Here is a 1,418-nt window from a genome sequence, read left to right as displayed (position 1 = left end):
GACTGTTACCGTTGTTTGCGGTTTCTTATCGTCTTCTTCGACGGTTTCAATTTTAGTAACTTCTCGTTTATCACCCTTGATCTTCTTGATGATACGAGTGCGAATCTTCTTCTTTGTGAATTTGCCATCCTTCGAAATGGACTCGACAATACGCACTTCCTCGGGAAGTTCTTTGATTTCTTCTGGTTGTTCATCAATGGGTGTCTCTTCTACCGTTACCGTCGTTTGCGGGTTTTTATCGTCTTCCTCGACAGTTTCAATTTTAGTAACTTCTTGTTTATCACCCTTGACCTTCTTAATTACGCGAGTGCGAATCTTCTTCTTTGTGGGTTTGCCATCTATCGAAATTGACTCGACAACACGCACTTCTTCAGGAAGCTCTTTGATTTCTTCTCGTTGTTCATCAATGGATGTTTCTTCGACAATTACCGTTGTTTGCGGTTTCTTATCGTCTTCCTCGACAGTTTCAATTTTAGTTACTTCTTGTTTATCACCCTTGATTTTCTTGATGATACGAGTGCGAATCTTTTTCTTTGTGGGTTTGCCATCCTTCGAAATGGACTCGACAACACGCACTTCTTCAGGAAGTTCTTTGATTTCTTCTGGTTGTTCATCAATGGGTGCTTCTTCGACTGTTACTGTGGTGTGTGGTTTCTTATCGTCTTCTTCGACGGTTTCAATTTTAGTAACTTCTTGTTTATCTCCCTTGACTTTCTTGATTAGACGAGTGCGAATCTTTTTCTTTGTGGGTTTGCCGTCTTTGGCAATAGATTCGACAATACGCACTTCCTCCGGAAATTCTTTGACTTCTTCTGGTTGTTCATCAATGGGTGCTTTTTCGATTGTTACCGTTGTTTGCGGTTTCTTATCGTCTTCATCGACGGTTTCAATTTTAATAACTTCCTGTTTATTACCCTTGACTTTCATGATTGTGCGAGTGCGAATCTTCTTCTTTTTGAGTTTGCCATCTATCGAAATGGACTCGACAACACGCACTTCTTCAGGAAGCTCTTTGACTTCTTCTGGTTGTTCATCAATGGGTGCTTCTTCGACTGTTACTGTGGTGTGTGGTTTCTCATCGGCTTCTTCGACGGTTTCAATTTTAGTAACTTCTTGTTTATCACCCTTGACCTTCTTGATTACGCGAGTGCGAATCTTTTTCTTTGTGGGTTTGCCATCCTTCGAAATGGACTCGACAACACGCACTTCTTCAGGAAGTTCTTTGACTTCTTCTGGTTGTTCATCAATGGGTGTTTCTTCGACTGTTACCGTTGTTTGCGGTTTCTTATCGTCTTCTTCGACAGTTTCAATTTTAGTAACTTCTTGTTTATCACCCTTAACCTTCTTGATTACGCGAGTGCGAATCTTTTTCTTTGTGGGTTTGCCATCCTTCGAAATGGACTCGACAACACGCACTT

The 1,418-nt window shown here is 41.0% G+C and overlaps 1 protein-coding gene across 1 annotated transcript; it reads right to left on the bottom strand.

The window, feature by feature from the left end:
* Positions 1-3: 3 nt before the first annotated feature.
* Positions 4-1,413, bottom strand: LOC119643099 (titin-like; the record flags this gene model as incomplete). The annotated part of the gene is made up of 1 exon (XM_038042448.1): positions 4-1,413. A coding segment is annotated over one exon (1,410 nt), but the record flags the coding sequence as incomplete, so codon positions are not given.
* Positions 1,414-1,418: the final 5 nt, after the last annotated feature.

This window comes from Glossina fuscipes, unplaced genomic scaffold (genome assembly GCF_014805625.2).
Source record: "Glossina fuscipes isolate IAEA_lab_2018 unplaced genomic scaffold, Yale_Gfus_2 55172, whole genome shotgun sequence".
NCBI lineage: Eukaryota > Metazoa > Arthropoda > Insecta > Diptera > Glossinidae > Glossina > Glossina fuscipes.
This window is presented reverse-complemented; position numbering and strand designations above follow the sequence as displayed.